This window comes from Artemia sp. Qi Xiang Cuo, chromosome 9, assembly GCF_049724085.1.
Source record: "Artemia sp. Qi Xiang Cuo chromosome 9, ASM4972408v1, whole genome shotgun sequence".
Lineage (NCBI taxonomy): Eukaryota > Metazoa > Arthropoda > Branchiopoda > Anostraca > Artemiidae > Artemia > Artemia sp. Qi Xiang Cuo.
Genome location: NC_142802.1, coordinates 73,921,045 through 73,945,058, shown reverse-complemented (window position 1 = coordinate 73,945,058; position 24,014 = coordinate 73,921,045). Strand labels below are relative to the sequence as shown.

The 24,014-nt window shown below is 34.7% G+C and overlaps 1 protein-coding gene across 1 annotated transcript in view; it reads right to left on the bottom strand.

Moving 5' to 3' along the window:
• Positions 1-24,014, bottom strand: part of LOC148949019 (immunomodulatory peroxidase-like) — a 151,220-nt gene that overhangs the window by 100,342 nt on the left and 26,864 nt on the right. The window contains exons 2-6 of the mRNA XM_089094867.1: positions 16,387-16,729; positions 15,295-15,446; positions 7,018-7,136; positions 4,721-4,929; positions 2,093-2,266 (exon numbers count right to left, since the gene is read on the bottom strand). Of these exons, the coding sequence (XP_088950993.1) occupies positions 2,093-2,266; positions 4,721-4,929; positions 7,018-7,136; positions 15,295-15,446; positions 16,387-16,729 (997 nt within the window). The remainder of the gene's footprint in view (positions 1-2,092; positions 2,267-4,720; positions 4,930-7,017; positions 7,137-15,294; positions 15,447-16,386; positions 16,730-24,014) is intronic.

The window sequence follows — 24,014 nt, the reverse complement described above, 5'->3', positions numbered from 1 at the left end:
TAATGAAAGAAAGGCTGAGGTGGCTAGAGCGAGTTGTGCGGATGAAGGATGACAGATTGCCGAAGATTGTTCTTTTCGGCCCACCGTCTAGGACTAAACGTAAAGCAGGTCGTCCTCGTCTGGGGTGGGAGGACGTCATAAAGAAAGATTTAAAGGAAATGGGAACTTCATGGGCGGGCGTAAAAAGGGAGGCTTCAAATAGATTGGGATGGAGGAGGAGCGTGCGTAGCTGTGTTGGCCTCAGGCGGCTTGGTGCTGCGGTGAGTTGTTAGTATTAGTAGTAGTAGTAGTTTTTTGTTGTCAGAAGAAAGGTCATGGATGCGTGTTTATTTTTTTCCCCAGGGGTGATCGTATCGACCTAGTGGTCCTAGAATATCGAGACTCATTAAAACGAAAATTAAAAGTTCTAATGCCCTTTTTAAGTGACCAAAGATTGGAGGGCAACTAGGACCCCTCCCCGCCCCTATTTTTCCCAAACTCGTCCGATCAAAATTTTGAGATAGCCATTTTGTTCATCATAGTTGAAAGACCCAATAACTATTCCTTTGGATACAACATGATCCCCCCCACACAGCCTTAGGGGAAAGGTGTTTAAGTTATAAAATGTGCCCACTGTCTGCGCATAGTATTTGTTATTGGGATGTAGGCATACATTTTCGGGTGGGGGGGGGCATATTTTATGTTTTTTTACCACGGGGGAATTTTCCATGTGGATGGAAGTTTCCAGGGAACTTGTCAGGGGAAATTATACACTGAGGGAATTTGCCAGAATTCTTATACAAACTTATTTTTATATGTGCTACTTTCTCTTTTCCGTGTCAATTTTACGCGCGGAGTGGCTAAGGGTAATTTCCCGGGGTAAATTTTCACCAGGCTTGAATTGTCTAGAGAATGTTTCCGTTGAGAGGGGGTTTCTCTATGGAGTTGTGACGAGATTTCCTGGCATTATTTAAAGAACGATCAGAAATTGAATTAAGAAGAAAAGTTTTTTCAACTGAAAGTAAGGAGCAACATTAAAACTTAAAACGAACAGAAATTATTACGTACATAAAGGGGTTGCACCCCTCCTTCAACACTTCGCTCTTTACACTTAAGTTTGAATTTCTTCCCAATTATTTAATAATGACTCCTGAAATACAAGGGTTGTTAAATTAGAACAATGAGACACTTTTTTAAAAGTACTAAAAAACTTAAGCATAAAGAGAGAGCTGTTGAGGGGGGGGGTTGGCAAACCCCTTTATATGCGTAATAATTTCTGTTCGTTTTAAGTTTTAATTTTGCTCCTTACTTTAAAAAACTTTTTTTTTATTTAATTAGTGTAGAAGGCCTTGTGACAAAAAAATTCCCCACAGAAAAACTAATCAGTTTACTTTTTATTCTTTTTATTTAACACGGGAATGCAGGAAAACGAATTAGGTTCTAAGAAGGCGGAGTTATATGGCTTCTCTGTCTGGCATATACATAAGGAATAAAAGGGACTGGTTTACAAAATGATCTGTGGCATATTTTGATCACCAATGAAATTAAAGCACAGTTTTTACTACAAATTATAGGAAAAAAAACATACCTATTTTTTTTAGTTCAAACGTAGCTGTCCTAGCGAAGTGTCTTTCAGGGTTGGGGTCCAGATCCTGGTGTTCCTGATATAGTTTGGAACAAGGGTCCGTGGCGTGTTTCTGGAAGCTTATATAGAGTCGACCCAGCTCTGAATAGGTAACTGGAGAAATCTGAGGGAGCTGAATAGTAATGGTGTGAGAAAGCACTACTTGGCTGTCTCACCCCCCCCCTATTGCAATTCCTGATTGAAGAACAATGAAACGGAGATCAGCAGATCCAGTTTGGACTATGAAGTATAGATCTGCATCCTTAAACTTCGTTTCTTGAGAAGAGCAACGACACTCTGCCATTTCCTGATCTATAGAGCGTGCTGACCCTGGATTTTAAACAATTTTCTTTTCTCAATTCAGAGATATATAATGACTACTCTTTGGACAGACCTTGTAATGATCTTATAATGTAAAGAGTAGAAGTGCTACAGACATTTCATGCTTCACATTATTCAAAAAACATAAAGCAAAAAAATAGAACTTACGAAAAGTAAATATCGGCACATGCGTCAAATCATGATCAATAAACTGTCCCCATTGCATTACCATCAAAGTAATATCTTTGTGTGGATTATTGAAATCTCCAAATACATTGGCACTCACGAAACGTGCACTGGGTAACTCTTTACCATTTTTAGCTTTTCTCGGTGCCCAAACACCTATAACAAGAAGTAGAAAAGGTTGCCAAATAAGAGCAAATTAAAAAAAAAAGTCAACAGAACTTTAAAACAACAATTTTACGCAGAACTGAAGCTTACTATAAATATACAATAATAAAGGTAAATGGGCAAAAATTACACCTTAATCAGTTTGTAATTAAAAGCGACAGTAACCTTCAAGAAGAAGATCATGATAGAGTTATAGCAACGTTGTCGTTGTGAATTAATTCACTAACTGAAAAATAATGCTCTGGTATACCCCTAGGCCATATAAAAACTGTTCTTGTTTACTTCCTCTTCCTTACAATTATCTGGATTATGAGCCAACTGTTGATGAAAATAAGCACAGTTTAAAATATAAAAAAGTATTAAAATGCAAAAAAAAATGCTAAAGAAAAAAACTTCTGAAGGACAGCAATATTGAAAAAAGAGAATAAAATCCTTAGTTTTCCCTTAGTTTTACTGGAATCCTTGATCCTCCGTTCAAACATCTTTGTTTCTCTTTCAGGAGTACCAACTGAAACTAGAATTAATAAATTAGCCTATTAAATAAAAATTGATCTGATTTTTACTAGAACATATATTTCTTCCTCATAAGAAATATTGAATAAATGAGCCGGAAATTTATAATCAGCTGCCTCATATAAAATTTGGGAATAACCTAGAAGAGCCACCTCCTCCCAACCATCCATTTTGAAATCATTTATATTACACTAAGTTCTTAAGGATTAATAATTTCAATATCAAAAATGAGCTAAATTAATTTTGAATTATTGGCAAAGGGACAGATTTTAGTATAGCACCCTTTCTTATCATTTAAATAGAATTGCTCTCATTACCCTTTGTTTACCATTTACCTTTTTTTTTAGATACCTTAACGCCTCCAATGCTTTTTTTACGACTTTTTGCCATGCATTACCGATCAAAGCACAATGCATGCCAAAAACAAAATAAGTCAATAAATTTTCGGTAATAAAATATTTCAGCAATAAAAACTATTTCAATACGTTGTCTACCATATATGATTATGATCCTTTTGATAGTGAATTCAATATTTTCAACCTGGCAACGGTAACTCAAAGACGTTATATTACGATTTGCCACTTTTCCACCATTTAGCTCTTTTAATGCAAAAAAACATTGACACCTAGTTTTATGAACATTGCTCCTGTATTCATGGGCGTAGGCAGCATTAGGCAGCATATTGTCAAGGGGGGGGGGCAGTCGATAGTGTGATGGAGTTTTATCAACTACTTTTTCCAAACCATCTGCTTTTTCAGCCATATCTAATTTAAATTTGAAGTTCAGGGAGGGGGGCAGCTGCCCCCATGCCCCCCTCTCCCTACGCCCATGCCTATATTCCCTTGCTTGGTTCCGAGACACTTAATAAATGGCTGCACAGCCTGTAAAAACAATCTTGGAAAATACTTGTAAAGCCTGAGAAGTTCCTCCTTGGTCATGAACAGGTTGCTGGTGGGTATCACGCTTCATACACAAGTCAGTCCTCCTTCCAGTAATGGTAATTTTTTCAATTATTAGTTTTTATTGTATGAACTCATGAAAGCAAAGGTAATAACAATTATATATACACATGTGAAATAACACGTAACACACGTATATATATATATATATATATATATATATATATATATATATATATATATATATATATATATATATATATATATATATATATATATATATATATATATATATATATATATATATATATATATATATATATATATATATATATATATATATATATATATATATATATATATTTTTATATATATATATATATATATATATATATATATATATATATATATATATATATATATATATATATATATATATATATATATATATATGTTTACTGGATAAAGATACATTCAGCACTGATGCAATTATTCCAGTACATAAATCCTAGTAGACTATCCACAATGGCAACTGTGATTTTTTTTTTTTTTTAAGATAGTTTTTAATGAAGAACCCGGCGACCCGCGCACATGAATGTAAAACCAGGACTGGCCATCTGAAATTTTTATTGAAAAAAAAGGGTTAAGAGTAATGTCTATCCAGGCTCAGTATCCATCTTTGTAGGCTGCTAGTCTCTCTTACCAGTATGTCTGAACATACCATAAACAGGAAAAAGTATCACCTCAAATAATATAAACAATAAATTGATAGCGATAATAATTAATTCTTTGTTCAAAGGTCAAATTACGTCAAAGTTAATTTACAAAGTCAAATTACAGAAACGACGTTGTTGTTTGTTTTTTTTTTATTCTCAATGAAAGTTTTCATTTTAGTTTAAAATCTATTGAATTACCACAACACTTGTTGTCCTCTTTTTTAATTTTCAGGTAGATTTTCAAAGAATTTTTTTAAACAGAATACAAGCCTGAATAATGAACAAACTAAACTTCTAAGTGTTTGTTTTCAACTTACCATCTTTGAAGTCTGGATTCGATATCCTTTGCAATATCGTTAGTGATTTCCCCCATCTAGTGTTTATTAAGTTGTTGCAGGAGCCATCTATAGTTCGATATTTTGAAGGGGCACAGAAAAGTTGAGGAGGGCAAACGTCCTTTAAAACAGGCCTAAAGGAAATGCTTTGGAGACTTTGAGCTGTTTCTTCTTCGCTTAATTCAGATCGTCTACAATTAAAAAGAGTAAATATTCACTAAATGAATGGAAAAGCAACCAGTTATGAAGAAATTGTTTAAAGACAGCTGGATGGCTATTGGCTACAGAAAAGTACGTATTACATATGTAGAGGGGGCTTTCAGATTAATTTACTCTCTCTCAACCTATATCACAAGATTCTTATGATTTCCCTTGAATGTTCTCGTATCTTCCATTTTTGCTTTATTTTGAATCCCCCCCCCCCCATAAGATAAGATAAGATAATAATTGTTCCCGAACGACTATCATAAAGTCCAATAGAAGCAAATTCGCTTCTCATGTCAAATAGAAAAAAAACAATAGAAACAAACAAATCTTAAAAACCAATTAAAAACGAAATATGTCATACATAAAATGACTAATAAAAAAAATCAAAAGAAATTAATAGAACATAGTATACGAAAAAAGCATATCCAAAACTTAAATAAAAATAAATCTTACACAACGAACGTTAAAAAAAAAGGTGCATATTCACACACCTTAAATCTCGAAAATACCTTAATTCACGTAACGGAGCAAAATTAATATCCATGTTGAATCTACTCTTCCCCACGATTCGGTGTGTTCTACCCCACGACTCGGTCTGTTCTGCTTCGTGACTGGATCTGTTCTCTTCAGGGTTGCCACCCGGTAAGGAAAAACATCACAAGATTCTAGTGATTCGTTGGTTGATTTAGTGATCTTTTTCTATACTCTAGTGATTTATGTGCTGACTTAGTGATTTTTTGTTTAGGTAATATAAAAATCACTGAAAATAGTGATAAATCACTAGGGATGACAACCCTGGTTCTGCTCCATACAAAGAGGGGATTCACTTATAGGGGCGTTTTTTCACACATTAATGTGCTAATATCTTAAATCTTTTTTCAGAAAACGCTTAAAAGTGAAATCTTTGAACGAAAATCTTACATCTTTGGTCGTTTTTTCGCAAACGTCTTAAATCACTCTGCTCTGATCAATGGTCTGAGAACAATGATGAGTAGATCATCTAAGTTCTCTCATTTGTTCTCTCATTGTTCTATATGGCAGAACAGTGGCGGTCTTCACACTTTTTGCTAACATCAGTGAGCTGTAAGATCTTAGAACAAAGATTAGTTTAAAAAACGATAATCTTTGCAGAAAGATGTAAGATCTTAGTGCTAAAAACGGGCCTTATATAGGCGAGACAAGTTTCCCTGTAACTTTTTATGTAAAATTTTATTGGGGTAAAAATTGGAACTTTTGTTGAAGCAGAACAAAGGAGCTGAGGTCTAAGGGGAAATGAGTGACAAGGAAAGAGTAAATTTTTGGGAGGGTTTAAGGAGAACACTGTTGTCGAAACATAAGCTAATTTTTGTTCTCTGTTCCTCTAGGGTAAGTTAATAGGTTCAGTGAATAAGAGATATATAAGGAACTTTACCTTCATTAAAGACAATTCTTGGGCATCTTGTTTAGACTGCCTCTATTCTGTCCAACAATTCTTCCAAGATGACAGGATACCAGATACAAAAGACGTACTCAAAGATTAGGCGAAGAAATGAGAGACAATTTCTCAAACAGTGTGATTTGCGACACTTCAACTTTTTAAGGAATTTCAGGAAGGATAATGTATTATTTATACGGTGTAAGATATCATTAATTTGGTAATCCTATTTAAAATCACGTGATATTTGCAAACCCTGTAATTTCATAGTGCTAGCTGACATTTCAGGGGCGTAGGGCAAATGAAAGAAGGAAGAAATTTAGTGAAGTCAATTATTGAAATTGTTGAATTTAAAGGAGCGACTGTCATATTAGTGACAGCATTATCTGCTATCTGTTCAGCTTTTGTAGCATGTCAATAAGACAGTTAGATGCCTAAAAAAGTCCAGCAACCTAAAGCCAACTACCCAAATAGACAACTACTGCTGTTGCAGTAGGCTGTACTTTTTTATGAGCTCAGAAACACAAAAAAACAAGCTTTTTTGAAAAATATTGGATATAAAATATCATAATATCGAAGGAATGGGGGGGGGGGATTGGTGGCACTGGTTCAAAGACCTTTCCCACAGATTACGTTCTTATTCGCGTTAGATACTCACTGCTGTTGCAGCTGTCTGCTTGCTTCTATAACTTTAAGAGCTCCTTGTGAGAGTTGAATGGCTTCAGATGTTGTTTTGAAGAACTGAAATTGGCCGAAGGAAGGTGTCCCTTTCTTGACCTGTAATTAAAAAATGTTTTAGTCGAGTTCTAGAATTCAGTTCTGTTCAGTTCCAGAATTTAGTTCTAGAATTCTGTTCCTTGAAAGTCTTCACAGGGCATTCAAAACATTTTAAGTTCTATTCTCTTTTTTACTTTCAACTTAAAAAAACACTATCTTTCTAGCAGGGATCTTGGGGCAAATCAAACGGAAAAAAAACGTTAACATTAGGGCTGCAACTCCACCGAATCATTTCTGGTGCAGAAATAGAAATAATAGAAATAAATACACAAGAATCTGGAAATATAGAAGAAGTCAAAATATTATAAATAGACTAGTTGTAGAATGGAGCCAGAACGAAAGTTTGGGTCTAAGAATTTCAAGGATTTTTCTTTAATTAGTGCTAATACCTTTTTCCGCACATTTCCCTCTGGCAGACTGCGCAAATTTATAACTTGTGCAGGTTCAAAGTGTAATCCATCATTCTTTTTTCATCCTTTTTGGTCCTCACTCTTGGATCTGTAATAATCACGTGACCCAAGGAGGCACATGGAGGCACCGTCACGCAAGCACGCACCTTTCGATCACTCTAATTTAATGGCTATGCCAAAATGTTAACTCTATTCTACGTGAGGTTAGGAGTGCCAGAAATGCAATGGACTGGTTTTGATCTCTAAACAGGGCACTGGGGCTGTATAATTTTTGATCGAACGAATCCGACACATAAAGGAAAGTTTGATCGAGTAAAACATGATAGGTCGAGGCAGATTATTTCTTCCTGTAAGTACTATCTGAAGTACAAAGAGAATATGGAACATGTTGGAAAAGATGGCTCCTTTAGAATCAAACACTGCTAGTACCACAGGCTACGAAACTTTAACAGCTTTATATCTTTACGTGGAAATACCAAATGGTCTACGCTTTTTCTTCCTTTTTTTCTTCTAGACAACTTCATTTCCTAGCCTTATCAGATACCCATATCTTTTCGATAATCCTAGTATCCCCTTCCAATATCGTGTGATAATTGTTTGAATATTTCCGGAATATTTCGATAAAAGCAGAAAGTGGTTTGCTTTTAAAAGTTTAAGCCTTAATAAGATCCTCTGCTTCTCTTTGCAGTTCTGGTTAGGTGCAGCTATGATCCATCAATGGGTTGGAAAAAGTACCTTAAAAGCAATAGATAATATGACAGCTCCAAAGTAATACCCTAATCCCTAGGCTATAGGCTATACTGAAAATACATTCATGACTTTAATCTTGATAAATATAAATGCTTAGAAGACTTCAAGTTTCGAAATATTCATTATGGGCGTCGTCATTGCCGTCATCGACCTGAAAACTGTCATATATTGCCAGAGATATTGAACCTTGCTGAGGTTCCTTAATTGACAGATTGATTCAGGAAGTAGTTTCAGAGTCTTTTCTCAACTGATTCGAGACGGTTTGTTTCTATTTCTTAAGAAGCGTCTTGTATTTACTTCCCGTTCAGGACTCTTGTGTACCTTTTGGCATGCAATCTGACAAATCAAACATTAAAGCTGATGTGGGTGTAAAATGAGTTCTATTTGTATAACATATTATGGTACAAGTTCTTACACTATATCTTAGAAGCACACATAATCTGCAGTCACAAGTAAGGTGTGTTTTGAAGGATGAACTGCGACGAAGAGTTTCTTCTGCAGTCGATCTACTAGGTTTTACTAGCCCAGTGAAGATTCAGAGACCCCTTAAATCGTATCGACGACAATAAAACAATTCATCCGATTACGTTATTGCAAGATTACCGTATTAACGCTTTCCAACCCTTACAAGTGGATCTCATGGATGGTCATTGGATAGACAGGATGCTTAGATGGTCGGCTTTAATACATTAACAAACAAAGGAGCTGTTTGACACACGACCCAAGATCCCACATTGTCATCATGACTTTATTCAAGAGCCGTCATGTCTCGTAACTTCATTTCCCATTGATTTTTTTTTTTTTTCAGAGCCTCCAAGATTCAAGGTTCAAGATTTTTATTTCACACAAAATAAACAAACGCAAATAATTGAATAAAGCCAACAGGAAGCTGATCTCAAAAAGAAGGTTATCTATTATTACCTTAATTTCATATCCACCAAAAATAAAAGACACAAAATATAAGGAAAAAAACAAATATAAAGCAGGAGAGGGACAAAGGAGGATGCCCCAACATGGCAAATTCCAAATATAATACTAAAAAATAAAATCATAAAGTAAAATCACCCCGTCACCAAAGGTTAATAATATATTCTACTAGTTTTGTAGTGATTGGCTGTTAAGAGTTTTAAATTAAGTATCTAATTTAAATATATTTGCTATAAAAGGGTTTTGGAATCGTATTGAAAATTTAGCTCTTTCACCGAGGGGATTATATACGCTCCAATACAAGAAGACGAAAAAGCGAGTGAGCGAAAGGGAGTGACAAGAATATGTGATTCATAGAAATAATTCGCCGGAGACTGAATATCAAAATGCCAGAGTGATAATTGAAAATCTTCAAGTTGATTAAGGTTGAATATATGAAGAAGTAAAAATAAAGTTTTTTTTCTGAAAGACTTTGAAGTCGTGTAGGATGGTGAAGGAAAGTACCAAGAATTCTTATGGCTTGATTTTGCATTATCTGGAAATATTTAAAATGATTAGGAAATGTATTTACGTAGATAAAAAATAGGACACTATCTTAGGTATTATTCTATTAAAGAATGATAAAGAATTTTAATAATTGAAAAAGGAAAAAACATACTTTAATCGATGTAAACATCCTAAATTTTGGGCTAATTTTATACGGAGATGGTCGTAATGACTACGGAAAGGTAAGACCCATCAAGAATAATTCCTAAATATCTATATGTCTTAACCCTTCTAATTCTACTGCCAGAAGCAACTAACTTTTAATTCCAACTTTAGCAAATCCTTGCTTAGATCTACCAAGAACCACTATTTCTGTCTTAGACGAATTCGGGACTAAACAATTACAAGAAAGCCAATGGATAATTTAATTCATCTCAGCCGCCAAATTCGCAATCTGTAATGAAGGGTCTTAGCTTCAACAGATACCACTGCATCATCTGCAAACATAACTGCTAGGATATCCTTGTTGGATAGGCAATTTAGGAGATCATTTATATATATATATAAAAAATAGCAACGGTCCAAGTATAGAACCCTGGGGCACTCCAATATCATACAGGGAATAAGGCTAAGACAGACTACCTTCTGACTTCTACTTGGATTTCACGATTATGTAAATAAGACCTCCTTCAATTGAATTTAATTCACCTGCACAAGAAAGCTATGAGCAATTTTTCAGTTTTAAAACCCTCTTATATGCAGCTCGGTCATCCTTGTATCTATTTCTTCAATTTATCTATAGCCAAAAACGGCTACCTGCTGTATCCACGGCGACTTTAAAAGTTTTCTTGGCACGATATCAGGGATCCGACACAGAACTAGTAGGTCATTTTTTAGCAGCCAGGATGACCAGTTATGGGCTTTAAATTTGACGTTCAATATCGCGTCAAGGACTGCCTAAAAAACTTTTTTTTTTGTGTGCAAGCTTATTGGCATTCGTAAAACAAACAAGTGAACAGTAAGGTGCGTTCCCTCGCACGGAACATATTTTCCCGAAAGGACATTCCCCACTCAGATTCCAACCTACTCAGGCCATTCCCAGCCCGTTCCTTACTTGTGTCTCGTTGGATGCTGTACCTCCAGGTACGAAAAAGAAACTTCGCCCCCTTCATTAAGAAAAAAAAATAACAAATACCCGGCTAATTTCTTTCTTTTATTATTTGGTATTGGTGCTGCCGAAGTTTTGTATTTTTGTCCTTTTTTGTCTTTTTTATATCCAATTTTTATCGCTTTAACTTGGTATCATATTTCCCAGTTTTAATTATTGACTAACGAATTATTTTTTGTTCTGATATTTTTAATTTTGGGATTTTTCCAGTATTTCGTTTTCGTGTTTCCTATGATTTTATGTTTGTCATGTTTTTATTAATTGTCTCTGAAATTTGAGTTTGGGACTTACAGTAACAATTTTTTTTATAAAATATCTTATCTTATCCTATGGCAAAAATTTAAAAATATTTCTTTGAACAAATAAAATAAAATAATCGTAAAATGTCTTTTAGAGTTAAAGTTTTACTCGGAAAATAATACGAACTGAGGATGCGAAAATGATGTTTGCCTAGTATCCAAGTAGGCGAATGTAAAAATTATTCTTCTGCAAAATAGAACAAATGCACGGAGTAAGCAATAAAAATAAAACCTCTTAATAATAGTTTTTGCTGTCTAGGGATTTTTTTTCAAACATATTAAAGCAGTATGAAATCTTTTTGCTGACATAACCAATAAGGTATTTTTTTTTTTTTTTTATGACAGCGATGAGTTCCGGATTTTATCATTAATTAAATCAAGTGCCGAAGTAGAAAAAAAAACTGGGAGCGTCATTAATTATGTACACTGTATTTAAGATGAATAAGCAGATTTCTAAAAAATCGTGAAGTTCGCTGACCCCAAAATTCATCATAGCTTCTTAACTACTTTTCCCAAACTTCAATTTTACTTACAGGAGAAATATATGTCATTAAATTATAGTTTAAGTTACTAGGTTTTATCTATTCTGATTTATTGAACAAGGACGCTTGAACGGCGGTCAAAATTATATGGTAATTCCCAGCCGGTAACAAAACAATGTTATTTAATTTCCAAAAAATTGGGCATTTTAGTTGATGCAGAGTTGCCAATATGGCAGGTCTTTAAGGTATAAATTATTAGGATTGGATGAGATTTCAATTAAATTCGATTGTAGAAAAGGAATGCGAAATTCGAGTAATTCGAACAGATTTAGTTCGAAGGTAAAACTTAAACGAAAAAATATTATCCTGCAGATGCAGGACCCCTTCGGCTCCTGCTTTTAACCGTAAAATTTGGCTAGTGCTCTACTGAAAGTATTTCAGATTGTAAGAAAAGCTAATCCGCTAGTAAAAAGCAAATGTTTAATTTACTGATCGCCTTTTAGATATGTTAAGCCGCAGACTTAATTCATAAAAGCATATGTGAATAAGCAAATCCTTTCATTTTTGAAGCACTGAGGTAAAAAAAACACTTTTTTTTATCACAGTGCCCATATGTAAAGCATCCGTTCCTGAAGCACGGAATGAAAGGTAAAAATACAATGTATGTAGCAAGGGTTGAGGCGGGCGGCAGCCCCTCCCCCTTCATATACACAAGAATTTTTTTTCCATTTTAGGTTCCAATTTCGGTCTTTACTTCTATTTTATACAACTTGTATTTTATTTAATTTGTATTCGTTTTCACATCATATTCAGGCTATAGGAGGGTGCCACTACCATCCTCATCCTCCATTATTTAATCTGAAGTTCAACTTGTATGTTACAATACTTTGCGAGGAATGGCTCATTTAGATTAGTTTATTTTTCAAAATTAGACAAAATTGACGAGACGGTCACCCACCAAATCCCCGTTCTTTAAAATTAGGTATAACTTTGTGTTACAATGCTTAGACATTGCTGAAGTTTCTGCAATAAGAGCTTTCATCTTTTCAGCATCCATACTGTGCACCTAATCCAAACATATTCCTCCAAATGAAGGGAGTACAGGGGAAAATCCCCCTTCATATTTATATCAGACAACTCTCACGAAAATTTAGGAATTATAGGGCTAAGTTTCACCTTTAAAGCCCCAAGAGGTCCTCTTCTCCTATCCCACATATACAGAAATCTACCAACAAATCTACAAAAATCTACCAACCTCTGCCCTAATAGCTGCTACGCAGCCTTGCAATACCCCATAGCCATTAGTTTGCTGCGTAAACCGCATGCAATAATAGTTCATCTTTTATGGACTGCATTAATAGTTAAGGATGATGACGCCACTACGTAATAGCACGGCCTCTGAACGTGAGAGGATAGTTAAATAGGATTTCGATAGTTTCAAGCCGATTGACTATCTCAGGATCTTTACTGAATAACATTTTGGCCCTATTTGGGTCAATATCGTTGTTTCGTGGGACACAATGTCAAATGTCGGCACTACGGTGGCAAGATCTCATTTATTACTTAAAAAGTAAAAGTTACTTAAAAAGTCTCGTTCAATTCGAATAAGCCCCCTTCCGATAACCCGTAATAAGCATTCATAAATCTGGAAATACAAACGTTAAACTACACAATTAGATCATTCAAAATAAACACAGCACAATATTAATGTTTTTCATTATTATTAGAAAAATAACAAGAGAAATTACATCTTGCCAATTAGTTTTTAATAAAGTCCCTCAGATCTTTTCAGCTTCATCTCAGTTTAACGTCTTTGTAGTAGACTTTGTAGCAGAGACTTTATGACTCAATCTCGTCAAAACTGGCACTCCGAGGTATGCACACATCGACTGGGATTTGCTATCGCTCGCATCCCAACCTCGAATCCCAAACTTGAAGCTGCGATTATTCAAAACCTGTTTTACCGATATAACGGTATGGTTTTGTGCAGCCAAATTCAAAGTAGTCATACTAAGCAAGTTTACGTTCTTCAGTTTTTTTTAGGTTGCACCATTTAATTGATATTATAAACTGGAAATTCTAAACCACATAACTCAATTTCGTCAGAAACAATATGTACAAGGTGTGCACGTGGTGCCTGCAATTTGCTATCACTTGCCATGCATTCTCGAAACCATCTATTGCGATTGCTCAAAATATAATTATTACCAAGAATACGATTTCGACTTTTCGTAGCCAAGTTGAAAGAACTCGTAAAGAGCAAGAGATTGATGCTTTTACAGCCAAGAAATCCTAACATATTTTTCCAAGGTTCACCGGCATGATTTAGAAACGACTAGTATGGATAGATTTGTAAGATATGAACCATCAAATAGTTCATGGTAACGAACTGTAAGTAAGGAGTGACCCGGCTTAATAGTAACCGAATCTCTAAAAAATCGAATTTTGACACCAATAGATACATCAAAAGAATCAAATTTTTATGCTAATTTTAAATATATAACTTCCTTCGAGTTTAGTCTTACTCATCAAAAGTTACGACTGAGAAAATTTGCCTTATTTTCGAAAAAAATGGGGAAACAAGCCTTAAGAGTCATAGGATATAAAGGAAAATCACACCATTAGATTCAGCGTATCAAATAATCCTGCTGTAGAGATTTCAAGCTCCTATCTGCAAAAATGTGGAATTTTGTATTTTTTGCCAGAAGAAAGATCACGGATGCCTGTTTTTTTTTGTTTTTTTTTTATTCAGGGATGATCATATCGACCCAGTGGTCCTAGAATATTGTGAGAGGGCTCATTCAAACGGAAATTAAAAGTTCTAGTGCCCTTTTTAAGTAACCAAGAAAATTGAAGGGCCACTAAGCCCCCTCCCACGCTCTTTTAAGTCACCCAATCAAAATTTTGAGATAGCCATTTTGGTTCAGCATAGTCGAAAAATGTAATAGCTATGTCTCTGAGGATGACTTAATCCCCCAGAGTCCCCGGAGGAAGGCTGTAAGTTATTAACTTTGCCCATTGTTTACATATAGTACTGGTTATTGGGAAGCATACAGACGTGTTCAGGGGGGATTTTTTCTGGTAGGGGGGTCAGGTGAAGGAGGTTACATGGGAGGGCCTTTCCATGGAGGAATTTTTCATGTGGAAAGGGATTTTCCCATGAAGGGGGCACCGGATTTCCCAGCATTATTTAAAAAACGATCAGAAATTAGATAAAAAGCACAAGTTTTTTTTAAATTGAAAGTAAGGAGAAATATTAAAACTTAAAACGAACAGAAATTATTACGTATATTATGGGGTTCGCCCCCTCGTCAATACCTTACGCTAGAGTTATTTTAGTGGTTTCAAAACAGCTAGTTATTCTAATTGAACGGCCTTTTTGATTCAGGGGTCACTCTTAAAGAATTGGAACAAAATTCAAACTTTAGCGTAAAGAGCGAGATATTGACGAGGGGGCGGACCCCCTCATATACGTAATAATTTATGTTAGTTTTAAGTGTTATTGTTGATCATTACTTTCAGTTGAAAAAACGTGTTTTTTTTATCTAATTTTTGAAGAGAAATCAATTAGGGTAAAACATAAAAACATGGTATATATTTATAATTGATAAAAAAAATAAAATTATAAAAACTTACAGATACATCATTTTCAAAGAGCGTTTTCTCTCTTTCTAATTCCTTCTTTACTACAGAGCTAGCGGCAACACTGCTAACTTTTAGCTCATCAGCTGTAAACTTAATTGACGAACCTGGTGCGGAAGGTGGATTCAAGATATCACCTTTGATCGCTGAAAGTGAAAGCTCTATTACTCATTAGAATTACGGTATGATACAAAAGGTTAACACATCCACAAGAAAGAACTCATATTTATACACTGAAACGAAACCATCTTGCAGTAGTCTGTTAGTCACCGAGGTGACATGCATGTTCAAAGGATTTTCATTGGGTGGGAGGATTAAATTCGAAATAAAAAAGTAAAAACAAGCGAATCATAAGAAAACTAAGGCAGAGGGAAAATCTTGAGATTTTAGTTGAAAGGACCAAGGGTTTTCTTGAGTACATGCCTACACTGACTACCCTGAAAAAAACAAGCCAGGGCAAAGTGCCTTGCGCAGTAAACAAATTAACACACAATTCCCACTTGGAATAGAGACATCAACCACATGAGAGCGTTAAAGGAAGAAAAAGAAAGAATGAACAAAGAAAAAAAAACAAAGACAATACAAAATTTTAAGTTATCCAGAGACAGAAATACTTTTACAGTTCATGATGAGTGGCACCAAATGAGTGACACTATATAGCCGACTCAGGCGAAGGGGAAAAAGAATCTTAAGCTTAAATTTTCCAAAAATCCCTTCAATATACTGGAGGGGGTATCCTCCCTTAAGTATATCTCTTTTTTAAGTATGGTTTGACAGTATTTTATACTAGTCTTCAGAATCTTAACTGAAGCGTTCACATTACCTCCTATGCAAACCCCTCCTCTTGTACGGATTCAAGCTTTAACCTACGAGAAGCGTCACAATATGGCAGCATGTTTCTGGAGTTTTGAGATAATATTGTGATAGCTTTACACATTTTGAATTGATTCGCTGTATCAAAATTATTGATTTATGCCAGACATAATTGTAATAACTTTTAAGATCATTAGCTCCTGAACAACTTTTACAGTTGCTAATTTACTAAATAAGTTTAAAGTCAGTGAAACTCTAATTCCAAAAAAATACCTTTTACAATGGGATTGCTTTCTTTTCTTTCTGGACAGCAGACGCCAGTAGTCCCATCGCTCAAGCGACATTGAGCTCTAACTCCTTTATGCTCCTTCAAAAAAGCATCGGTCCTCTCAAATTCTTGCAAGCAACTGAAAAAATTTGTGCATGTTTCATGGGGTCCGCAACCAAACTTGACCGAGCCAATTGCAAAATTGATGCTTCTCCCCAAAGGTTGTATAGCATTTTCTACAAACTTGACAGAACTAGAGCGTTCTTCCTTTTGATCTGGAAAAATGACTCGCCCACTTTCGCTCTTCACACAAACGATATAGAAAACGAGTAGAGTCAAATGAGCAGCCTGGAACAATAAGAAGTATCAGCTTGTGAATTGTCGCTTTAAAATCGATAAGCTCATTTTTCTTATTTGTACACAATGAGAAGCAACAAGCTGTAATAACGTTAACAACTAGAGATAGTCTTGCAAAATCCCTGAAGTTGCGTCAGAAGGAGTGGCACCAATTGGGGGAGAGCGGAGCATTTGCCTCCTTAAATTCCCCCACCTTCCAGTTTTTCGAAATTTTTTTGTTGTGTTTTAATTGGAAAACCCCGTTTGGTGCTTTTATTACAAATCAAAAAATTTTACCTCCGTCAACATTAAAAAAAATAGATCCGCCCCATCCTGATGTTTTCGTGAATTAAGGTTCCTTCACATTGAATTTTGGCTTTCCGTTCTCCCCTTCACACTGAACTCCGTAAGCCTTCCGTAAGACTCATAACCCTCCGTAAGACCTTACGTTAACGTATCCGTAAGTCAAAACACAATGCTAGAGCTCTGACGGAAGAAGTTCAAAATATTTCAACTTCTTACGAAAGTCAACTTCTTTGGAAAGTCTGAGCCAAGTTTTTCATCAGCAGGAAAGAAAGTAGTAAGTATAGACTGTCTTGATTTGTAGGCCTAGGGTAGGATAGGCTATACTTTGATAAATATTGCTAGTTTTTTTTCAATTGTTTTTGGGTTTGAGGTTAAAATAAAACCTTTTGTGGTACGGTTAATCATTTAAAATGATATTTAGGACATTAGTTTTTTAACTTAACTCAGGATTTAAAATGTTCTTTATGAGGTTGAAGCAAGAATAAATTTAGATTAGGATCTAACCTACTTTGGTACATTTAAATGGATAGTTTGATCTAGTTTCTCAACATCCTCTATAATGAAACAGATTTAGGATCATTGAGAAAAAATAAAGACTTTAAGTTAATTTCTTTGGCAATGTAGAAGTTTTATATAGGCTATCTTAGGGATATATCCAGGACCATTAGGGAAGATAAGGTGCACTGTCAGAAACACATGTGATACAAGAAAAGAGCATAAAATAAGGAATCTCATGGTATTTTTTCAAGTTTATTAAGCCATTTTCTCCTAAAAAGCTGCTGATTTGTAATGCTACCTTGCATTGTACTGCCATTCCCCATAATTGGGTTCACTATAGGCTATTTAAGGCTATTTGTTTTTTTCTCAAAATGATAAAATTGTACAATATTACCTAAGTTTTGATTGGAAATAAGTACAAAAATATTACAAGCATCAATGATCTGCAAAGTTTCGTTTATAACATAGGCAATAGGCTATATATTTTAAATTATTCTTTTTTTACACCAAGACTTTATTTACATTTCCAACATGTGAAAATTATGTTTATGGAATTCACAACAGGCAGCATATTCACAGTAGGCTACAGCAATATTTCCTGTGGTGTTGAAATATATTTGTATGGATTTATTGACAAGATATATCAACTACCAAACAGAAAGATATATCAAGTACCAAACATTACTAAGAATTTAAATGAAGGATAAAACCATTTAGTAAAAAGATTTGAATGACATAGTTAGAAATAATATTTGGTCATTAGATCTATGTAGTGTGTGATCTTTAAGAACTTTGTCAGAAAGGAAGGAAAATGTCATAGAAAAACATGAACTTTGAAAAAAAGAAAAAAAAAGAGATTAGAATAAAGGTACCGATGATTCGAAAGTTTTTGTAAAAAACCTGTTTTTCTACTCTAGAAGTATTAATTTAAAGACTTTCGGTTTGAAAAGGGTTTAAGTATGTAGGAAAAACATCTAGGAATCTAACTGTTTGATGAAAAGTTTGAAGTTTTGTCTGGAAAGGGTACAAAACTCCAATTTTCCGAAATTATAGTATTTTCACCTACAAATTTGACACAACAAAAAAGTTACCTATTTTTGATACAAGTCGGAACCCAATACGACACCTGTAGTGGGTGTCAAACCAATGATTCAACAATTTTTGTAAAAAACCAGTTTTTCTACTCTAGAAGTCTTAATTTAAAGACTTTTTGTTTGAAAAGGGTTTCAGTATGTAGGAAAAACATCTAGGAATCTAACTGTTTGATGAGAAGTTTGAAGTTTTATCTGGAAAGGGTACAAAACTCCGATTTTCCGAAATTAGAGCATTTTCACCTACAAATTCGACACAACAAAAAAGTTGCCTGTTTTCGACGCAAGTCGGAACCCAATTCGACCGGTTAAATACTTGGGGAATACTTGTGGGTGGAACCTTGTGTTTTTGACACGTATATTCTTGTTTCTTTGTTTTTCTTCAACTTCATTTAATGTATAAAAGTATAAAAGACTATGCAAAAAGTAGAAGTAATAAAACTAACAAAATTGTTTCAAGTGCGTAGTATTGGGTATAACAAAATTGGTACAAAAAATTTTAATATAGATTATTAAATACAAATAGTATTTAGTATAACAAATTTAGTATAACAAAATTGTTTCACTAGCATTTCCGAAGGGATAGGGTCTAGGAAAACGGGAGTGGATTTCAAAAAATTTAAGAAGTTTATTTGATTTAGTGGATTTTATTTTCATATGCAGATTCTTAGTTGTGTCTAAAACATAGGCCTACGCGTCATTTCGTATAAGATTTTGTATTCGATATAATTTGTATTTTTTATTCGGATGAAGGATAAATAAGGGTATAATCTAAAAAATCTGGGGGGGGGGTAAAATCATGTCGGGGGGGGGCAAAACGAGGTTGGGGGGGGGCAACTACCCCCTGCCCCATAGCAATTTACGCCCCTGCATGGTATGAGGCCAAGTGACAGTTCCTCAGATGATGGAAAAATCCAATGTCTGTAAGTAAAACTTCAAAGTTTAAAAAAAACCTTTTCTTTAAATGTTCTTTCATCTGAAATATTATTAGAAATAATAATCATCAAAATCTCTCGTTGCGCAGAAAGCACCCGTAAATTCGACAGCTATGGTGCCTATGGTTTCGTCAGTGGATCCTGGAATTTCGACACCTATTATTTCTCATCTGTTTTACATTTTCAATGAAGTTTCGACAAAGTCACCTATATTTTGACAGGGCCTGTTGCTGTCTGTCCAAAATTTCGAGAAGGCTACTGTGAGATATTGGCCAAAGAAATAAATCCCTTGATAGAAGTTGATATTTACGCTTGAATGCGACTGAAGGAACATTTTTAGTCTGCCTGGTATTCCACTACATTGAACAAGAATTTCGACACTTGGAACCTAGTTTTGACAATGCAATTTCCGTCGCCATTTTCATTTAATTTTATCAAGAAAAGACTCATGTGGCTACATTTCAGAGAATAGCAGATGTATCTTAACACATTGGCGCGTATCCCAACTTTTTCTTGCGATAAATAACCAAGTAATGACAGTTTGAACATTACATACCTGAAAAATTGTCGGAAGCTCCTTTCGTGTTGAAAACAGGAAACTGACCGAATTGAATGTTCTTTTCTTATCTGGGTGTACCAGATACAGTGTCCACGTTTTGCACCGTCGAAATATAACGACGGCTCCAAGAGATGGCGCTCTAATTTACGGCTAAGCAGAGCTATCCCGTTTTGAAGGAAAATTTCGACAGTGGTTCCGAAATTGCACTGTCGAATCATCGGTGCCTTTACCGGGTAAAGGTACCGATGACTCGACATTTTTTGTAAAAAAACAGTTTTTCTACTCTAGAAGTCTTAATTTAAAGACTTTCGGTTTGAAAAGGGTTTCAGTATGTAGGAAAAACATCTACGAATCTAACTGTTTGATGAAAAGTTTGAAGTTTTTTCTGGAAAGGGTACAAAACTCCATTTTCCGAAATTAGAGCATTTTCATCTACAAATTCGACACAACAAAAAAGTTACCTGTTTTCAATAAAAGTCGGAACCCAATTCGACACCTGTATTGGGTGTCAAACCGATGATTCAACAGTTTTTGTAAAAAAAACCAGTTTTTCTACTCAAGAAGTCTTAATTTAAAGACTTTCGGTTTGAAAAGGGTTTCAGTATGTAGGAAAAACATCTAGGAATCTAACTGTTTGATGAGAAGTTTGAAGTTTTGTCTGGAAATGGTACACAACTCCAATTTTTCGAAATTAAAGCATTTTCACCTGCAAATTCAACATACCAAAAAAGCTGCCTATTTTCGACACAAGTCGGAACCCAATTCGACACCCGTCTAAATACTTGGGGAATACTTGTGGGTGGAACCTGGTGTATTTGACACGTATATTCTTTTTCTTTGTTCTTATTCAACTTCATTTAATGTATAAAAGTATAAAAGTCTATGCAAAAGTAGAAGTAATAAAACTAACAAAATTGTTTCAAGTATGTAGTATTTGGTATAACAAAATTGGTACAAAAAATTTTAATACACATTATTAAATACAAATAGTATTTAGTATAACAAATTTAATATAACAAAAACGTTTCACCAGCATTTTGGAAGGGATAGGGTCTAGGAAAACGGGAGTGGATTTCAAGAAATTTAAGAAGTTTATTTGATTTAGTGGATTTTATTTTCATATGCAGATTCTTAGTTTTGTCTAAAACATAGGCCTACGCGTCATTTCGTATAAGATTTTGTATTCGATATTATTTGTATTTTTTATTCGGATGAAGGATAAAAAAGGGTATAATCAAAAAAATCTGGGGGGGGGGCAAAATCAGGTCGGGGGGGGGGGGCAAAACGAGGTCTGGGGGGCAACTGACCCCCTCCCCCTGCACCATAGCAATTTACGCCCCTGCATGGTATGAGGCCAAGTGGTAGTTCCTCAGATGATGTAGAAATCCAGTGTCTGTAAGTTAAACTTCAAAGTTTAAAAAAAAACCTTTTGTTTAAATGTTCTTTCATCTGAAATATTATTAGAAATAATAATCATCAAAATCTCTTGTTGCACAGAAAGCACCCGTAAATTCAACAGCTATGGTGCCTATGGTTTCGTCAGTGGATCCTGGAATTTCGACACCTATTATTTCTCATCTGTTTTACATGTTCAATGAAGTTTCGACAAAGTCACCTATATCTCGACAGGGACTGTTGCTGTCTGTCCAAAATTTCGACAAGGTTACTACGAGATATTCGCCAAAGAAATAAATCCCTTGATAAAAGCCGATATTTACGCTTGAATGCGGCTGAAGGAACATTTTTAGTCCGCCTGGTATTCCACTACATCGAACAAGAATTTTCGACACTTGGAACCTAGTTTCGACAATGCAATTTCCGTCACCATTTTCATTTAATATTATCAAGAAAAAGCTAATGTGGCTACATTTCAGAAAAGATCAAATACCTCTTAACACAGTTGTACTTACCCCAACTTTTTGTTACAATAAATAACCACGTAATGACAGTTAGGACATTACATACCTGAAAAATTGGTGGTAGCTTGTCTCGTATCGAAAACAGAAAACTGACTGAGTTGAACGCTCTTTTCATATCTGGGGGTACCAGATCGAGTGGCCACTTTTCGCACTAACGGAAGATAACGACGGCTCCAAGAGAAGGCGCTCTAATGCAGGGCTAAGCAGAGCTATCCCGTTTTGAAGGAAAATTTCGACAGTGGTTCCGAAATTGCACTGTCGAATCATCGATGCCTTTACCCTAGTAAATACAATGTCATCATTCCCCCAAATACCTGTGTGTTGATATTGTCTTCAAGTAAAAGTTGATTTTGACTAACTTTAGTTGGACCCAAAGCAACCTTAAAATTTGATACAAACACAACAAATTGTATTGTATTTTAAAGCTTCGAATCAGGACACTCAATAGGCACGGTTTTTCGGCCCATTACCAACATGTTTTAAGTGACGATCAACTTTGATAAGCAAATGGAAATACAGTAGAGACTACTGATTATTTATGCATTGAGGTATTATAGTAGTAAAGAATTGATATTAATTTAGTTAGTAACCTAAACAAATGTCGTGTAATTGGGTTTAGACACAGTACTTGTTTCAACTTGTTTCAATAAATTTGATTTAAGGCAAAGTAAGTTTTCCTTCTATTCTAAGTTATCCTTGACTTTCTGTGGTCCAAAAATTCTTTTTTTTGTTGCTCCATAGAATTAATTAGCTATGGAGTTCTTGCTATTGAGGAGAAAAATTAACTAAATCTCCACAATGTATTTTATGAATAAGCTGCAATAAAAATTGGGCTATAAAATGAGTATGTTTAAAGTTTAAAAATTTAGTAATCATTGTGTTTTATTCTAGTTAATGAGCTTATGAAAAGATGGGGGAGCTTGAGAACTTGAGAGACCACTATGTCTACCTAAAGAAAAAACGGAGATCTACAAGTGGATCTGGTGCTAGTATAAGCTTAAAGCCAGAAGACCAAAAGTTTGTACAAAGAATGAACTTACTTTCTGAACATATAATTGAAAGGAACCATAAGACAAAAGGTAGCACTGTTCAAGATGAGAATATACCAGTGGACATTTATTCAGAGTGTGCAGGGGGTGCCAACAATATAACTATGCTGAAGTGAATGATGCTGATTTTATTACCCTTAGTGAAGAAATTCTCATTAACAATCAAACAGATATCCAAAGTCCCAAGCTTCTAGTAGGCAACAAATATATGCATCAACAAGCCAAAATCAAACTCTTAATAGAACAAAGACAGGGTCTAGAGATCAAACAGACCTGAAGGAACAGCAAGCAATTGACAAAAAAAAACAGCAATGACCAGCATGATCTGGAGTGGTACTTGCTACTATCACTGTTATCTCATCTGAATAAAGAACCGGATGACTCAAAATTAGAGTTACAGATGGAGATCATGAAGGCAGTTACAAAAATACTTTAATCATTCAGTGTATTTTTAGTTTTGTAGATGAACTTAATAAAGCTTTTTTTCTCTCTTTAAGGTAAGCATTAAATTATATGAAAAAAATGTCTAGTAGGTCTGAAAAAAATAAATGTTCCAGCAATATGGATAATTAACAATAATAACACTAGTACCAGAGTAAAAACATCATATAAGAAAATACTTTTGACATTTCTATAGCTTGTTTTGAAATGTAGTAACTGGTTTTAGATTTATTTGAAAAAAAATCTAATAGTTATAATTAGGTGTCTTAATTCTATGGGATATGGTGAAAAACAAGGTAAAGAGACACTTTTTAACATAAAGCTATCAAAAATGTGTAAGAAGACATACCTGCCATGAAACTGATACTAAAGAAAAAATTAAACAGATTTAGAGAAATTTGGAAACTGCCATGCAGTGTCCTTTCCCTTTACCAGTGTTCACTTCCAGAAGTTTAACACTGGACTGGGATATCCACAGGGATGACTAAAGAGCAAACTA